Genomic DNA, 5,182 nt, shown 5'->3' on the forward strand with positions numbered 1-5,182 from the left:
GGTCAGGCCGTGGCCGGCGCCGCGCTCCCTTGTGATGTTAATACCCCCGCAGACCTATTTTATTCCTTCCCCCCCGCTCCCCGCATCTGCCAGGGGAGGTGCGTGTTCCCCCGCTTTGATATACTCTTTCCACGAGCGCTGCCTCCTCTTTTTTCCTTTGTTCTTTTTATTTTTGGTCTTTTCTTTAAAAAATATAGATTTATATATAGAGGCCGAAAAAAAAGCCAAACAGGGTGGCGAATTTCGCAGTAAATAAGGACTTGTGGCATTCCTCTCTCATTCGGTTGCCTTGCGCGACGGACGGCAGGGCCGGTGGGGATCCCCGGGCGGCGTGGGCTGGGGGTCCCGGGCACACCCGCGCCCGCCGCCCCTCGGGGGAAGCCCCGGTACCGGCCGCTGGCACCGGCTACGCCCCGGGTGGCGATGGCGGTGGAGCTCTCCCAGGCCCGGTCGCGCTTCCCACAGCAGCCCGTGGTGTTCCCACAGTTTGGGCTTGTGCGGTGGTGGCCGGTCCCTTGTCTCCATTCAAATTCTGCCTTTGGAGCCAGTGTTTATGTTAATGTGCAGGGCTGGGGGGATGAAAGCGCCTGCCGCCATTTGTTCAGTAGTGGTAATTCAAACAGAATGTGGCTGTCATTAAGGCTTTGAGAAGGGTTTTTTCTTTGATAAGATCTCCTTGTCCTGCATTGTTTGGGACTGTGTTCCCTATTCACTGGCTCTGGGGAGTTTTCTCTGATCAGGCTTGTATCTTTAGAGGGTGCTTTTGTTGTGGTTTGCGGAGAGTTTACCTGAACAAAGTCAGCCTGCCAGCCATTACGCACCTTGGGGGCAGAGACTCCCCGCCTCGGCTCCCCGGGGAACGGGAGGGTCGGGGACACAACCAGTTAAACAAGAAACCCCCGGGAGAAAGGAGGTCGGCGGCTGCGGCGACGCGCACTCGCCGGCCGCTCGCTGGCATTCCCCTTCGGATTTTGTTGGGGTTGGTTTTTCGGGTTTTCTTTTTTTTGAGAGCTAAAGTTGAACGTCGGGCTCCCGGGGTCACCGGGAAGTCGCCGTAGGCGCTGCCCCCACGCCAGCGGCCGGGGGAGAAGCCGGAGGAGCCGGGCCCCGAGGGGCCTTCGACGGCCGCTCCCGGTTCTCCCCGATTGGGCTGGTGCTTCTCCTTTGGAAACGAACCCGCCGTGTCCCGAACAGGGCTTTTCTTTCTTTTCCCTTTTCCCTTCTCTTTGTAAAAAGTTTCTTCTCGGTGAGGAAGGCAAAACAAAACCGAAAGCCGACGGCAAGTGCACAATGGAGGTGTCCGAAGCACCACGCGTGGGCCGGGGGGGCTGGCAACCGGGGCCGAGAGCCCACGCTCGGCTTGTCCCTTCCCGCCGCCGTGCCTGGGGGTTCTGCACCGGGTCCCCGAGTGACACTGCTCCTCTCCCCCCTGTTCCCTGCGCTCGGTAAAGCCCCGGGCAGGGAGAGGCGAGCAGGAAGCCGGGGAGGCCTGATCCTGCTCGCCCTGCGCCCGTGGGGAGGAGAGCCGCCCTCCGCCCTTTGGCTTCGGCTTTCCCAACCCCGGCTTTGTTCTCCGCAGTTAAAACCAGGACGAAAGACAAGTACCGGGTGGTGTACACCGACCACCAGCGGCTGGAGCTGGAGAAGGAGTTTCACTACAGCCGCTACATCACCATCAGGAGGAAAGCGGAGCTGGCCTCCAACCTGGGGCTGTCGGAGAGGCAGGTCTGTCCCACGAGTGGCGCTTCCCACGCCCGCCATGCGTGTTACCGGGATGCGTGGGGCAGGGATGCACAGAACCGGGATGCGCGGGGCAGGGATGCACAGAGCCGGGATGCGGGGGGCAGGCAGGGATGAGCGGGGCTGGGATGCACGGGGTTGGCAGGGATGCGCGGGGTTGGCAAGAATGCGCGGAGCTGGGATGCGCAGGGTTGGCAGGGATGCGCGGGGCTGGGATGCGCGGGTTGGCAGGGATGCGCGGGGTTGGCAAGAATGCGCGGAGCTGGGATGCGCAGGGTTGGCAGGGATGCGCGGGGCTGGGATGCGCGGGTTGGCAGGGATGCGCGGGGTTGGCAAGAATGCGCGGAGCTGGGATGCGCAGGGTTGGCAGGGATGCGCGGGGCTGGGATGCGCGGGTTGGCAGGGATGCGCGGGGTTGGCAAGAATGCGCGGGGCTGGGATGCGCGGTGTTGGTGGGGATGCCCGGGGCCGGGATGCGCGGGGTTGGCAGGGATGCGCGGGGTTGGCAAGAATGAGCGGGGCAGGGATGCGCGGGGTTGGCAGAGATGCGCGGGTTGGCAGGGATGCGCGGGGTTGGCAAGAATGCGCGGGGCTGGGAGGCGCGGTGTTGGTGGGGATGCCCGGGGCCGGGATGCGCGGTGTTGGCGGGGATGCGCGGGGCCGGGATGCGGTCCCGTTGCGGCCCCTCCCGGAGGGGGACGGCGGCGGGGAACCACCCCCCTCACTCCCCTCTTTCTCCCCCGGCAGGTGAAAATCTGGTTCCAGAACAGGCGGGCGAAGGAGAGGAAGATCAACAAGAAGAAGCTGCAGCAGGCGCAGCCGGGCGGCGCGGAGCAGCTCAGCCCCGGAGCCCCGCTGCAGGCTCCCGCGGCGGGGGCGGCCGCCGCCGGGCTGGGTCCCGCCGCCCCCCAGTGACAGCGGCCGGGGGGATCACGGCGCAGGGACTGCTGGAGGGGGTGGCCGCGGCGGGGGCCGGGCCGGGCCGAGCCGGGACCGTCGGGGGGGCACGGTGGGATGGTCTCCCCCCCCAACCCCCGCGTATGCACTACACCGCCCCGCGGGGCCGGCCGTGTGTACAGATGTACAGTGTATGTGTCTCGTCGTCCGGGGGAAGCGTGGCCATCTCTTTATTAATATTATTATTATTATGTTTGGGTGGGTTTTGTTTTTTTACCCTGGAATTTGTTAGATAAAAATTGGGGGGGGGCGGGTATTGCCTGCCAGTCCACCCCCGGTGAATCTCAGGGATCGGTCCAAAAGACCTTAGAAATGTTGTTGGGCTAACGATGAATTTTAACAGGAAAAAAAAATAATTAAAGCACATTTCTTTTTTTTTTAATTTTATATTTTATTTTTTTTTCTTGTCACCGCAAATATGCAAAATGTTCATCCTGCCCTAAGGGCCAGAGCAGACAAGATAAGGCGCTGTTTAAACGTTCAGAAGTGAATTGCTTAATGTTAGACACTTGTAAAAGAGCCCATAAATCCCGTGCTGATAGTCACCCGGCCAGATTTATTAGCCGCAGTGCAGAGAAATTGGAAGAACGAAGTCTCCTCTGAAAAAGGTGTCCCGTCGTGCTGGAGTGAGGAGCCTTGCTTGTGCCTGCACAGTACGACTGCAAAGTGTCTGGTGCCATTTTGGAACGTCCCATCATTGAAATTATGTGCTGTTTCTCACCTCCTTATAAATTTGGGCTTCTTTGGAGTTTTTTTCCAGTTAGTTTTCCAAAGCCTCCTTGGTTTTACCAGCTTTACATAGGCTTCATTGCAGCCCTACCAGGAGAAGAAATCCTCAGATGAACACCGTGCTCCACCAGAATCCACCCTGGCCAGGCTGTGGCCCATTTCCACATGCTGGCTAGATGGTGGGGACCAGGACAGAGATGCCAAATGACTCACCTGGCTGGAGAGGAAAACAAGGAAAGTCTGTCTGTTTGCCATGTGTTCTTCTTCCTTATGGCTGGGAGAAACCCCACTGAGAAGTGAGCCATGAAGCTGGGCTGGGGCAGCTGCACTGCAGCCCATGGCCGGGGCCGGGTGTGGGACCAGCTCATGTGGGCCTGGACCCTGGCAGGGGTGGCAGCACCGTCCAGCCCCAAACACGTTATGCGGGTTTCTGACTTCTCCAGCATTTGGCCCCATGTTTTTCCATTTTTCTCATCAAATTTATTTAAGATACTCCGTTTGCCTTCTTTGGGGCAGTTTGTTTTTCACCTTGCTGACCCTGTTCTCTTCTTTCTGCTGAAATCGAGGCCAAATGCCAGCAGAATCTCCAGGACTGCACGGGGAGGATTGGTTTGCCAGGTCCTGGGGCCATGGACATTGTAGCTCTCTCTACATGGGAGATCTTGGGGAAATGTTGGGCACCAGCCCCAAAGCCTCTGTGCTGGGTTTTGGCTGTGTGTAACTCCATGGCTTGCTGGGCCAGGGGCTGGGTGGTGGCCATGCAAACCTGATCTGGGGCTCCTGCGCTTGGGGGGAGACCGTGGTGGGAGGCAGCACCTTCGGTGCTGATTTTCTGCCTCGTGTGTAGTCTCTGAAGGGGGTCTCACCAGGAGACATGGGTGCAGCACCCAGGAAGTTATGGGCTTGACACACACCACGTCTTGCTGGGTCCAATGTCCATGGTTCACTCTGGACCTGAGGAACCAGATCCATCCTTCTTTGCCTCTAAAGGGTCCGTGGATCTTTCTGGAGGAGCTGCTTCCCTGGGGACACCTAGAGCTGAGCAGCACCCAGAGTGAGGGGCTTGGCTGGGCAGCACTAGCCTTACACCAGACAGAGGAGAGCAGTTACACCAAGGATGGCCAAACTAGACGGGCCTTGCAGGCACCACGACCCACTCCTTCCTCTGCGCTCTCCCCAGGGGGGGCAGGAGGGCTGTTGGGGGGCAGTGGCCGTGCCAGCAGCCGGGGCTCGGGCAGCCCCCCGGGAGGTGCCGTCCGTCCCTTCGAGGATGCCCTCCGGTGCCCAGGGCCACCCCCGCAGCGTTGATCCCCCGGCCCCGCTGCTGCCCGAGTTGCTCCGCGTTGCTGCGATACGCCTGTCAATAAACCCTGTTTGGATTGTGGAGCAGAGCGCAAGGTTTGTTTGTTTAGTGGTTAGAGGTTCAAAAGTCGGCATTGTCCCACTGCAAACGAGCACAAGTTTTTTCTCCCTAAGGAAAAGCTGGCTGCGGGCAAGAGGGAGGGAGAGATATCGGTGGGCCCTTCTATTTGCTTCCAGGAATAATTAATGGCAGCGTGAAAAAAAGATGACCACGGAGTTATGAACGGCCATCAATAAGTAAATCAATCTCACAGGATCTGGGGGTGTGAGGGGTGCTGCTCGGTGTGGTTTTGCTGGCATTTCTCCGTGCCCCAGGGCTGGGGTAGCACGGGGCTGGTGGAGCCCATGGCTCCCCACCACAATGCTGGCACACGGCTGCCCCAGCACCAGCCCG

General features: G+C 59.7%; 1 protein-coding gene across 1 annotated transcript in view; it reads left to right on the forward strand.

Moving 5' to 3' along the window:
* Window positions 1-2,677, forward strand: part of CDX2 (caudal type homeobox 2) — a 3,782-nt gene extending 1,105 nt beyond the window's left edge. The window contains exons 2-3 of the mRNA XM_014965835.1: window positions 1,580-1,725; window positions 2,488-2,677. Of these exons, the coding sequence (XP_014821321.1) occupies window positions 1,580-1,725; window positions 2,488-2,655 (314 nt within the window). The 3' untranslated portion in view covers window positions 2,656-2,677. The remainder of the gene's footprint in view (window positions 1-1,579; window positions 1,726-2,487) is intronic.
* Window positions 2,678-5,182: the final 2,505 nt, after the last annotated feature.

The sequence above is a fragment of the Calidris pugnax genome, unplaced genomic scaffold, assembly GCF_001431845.1.
Source record: "Calidris pugnax isolate Ruff unplaced genomic scaffold, ASM143184v1 scaffold20, whole genome shotgun sequence".
Taxonomy (NCBI): Eukaryota; Metazoa; Chordata; class Aves; order Charadriiformes; family Scolopacidae; genus Calidris; species Calidris pugnax.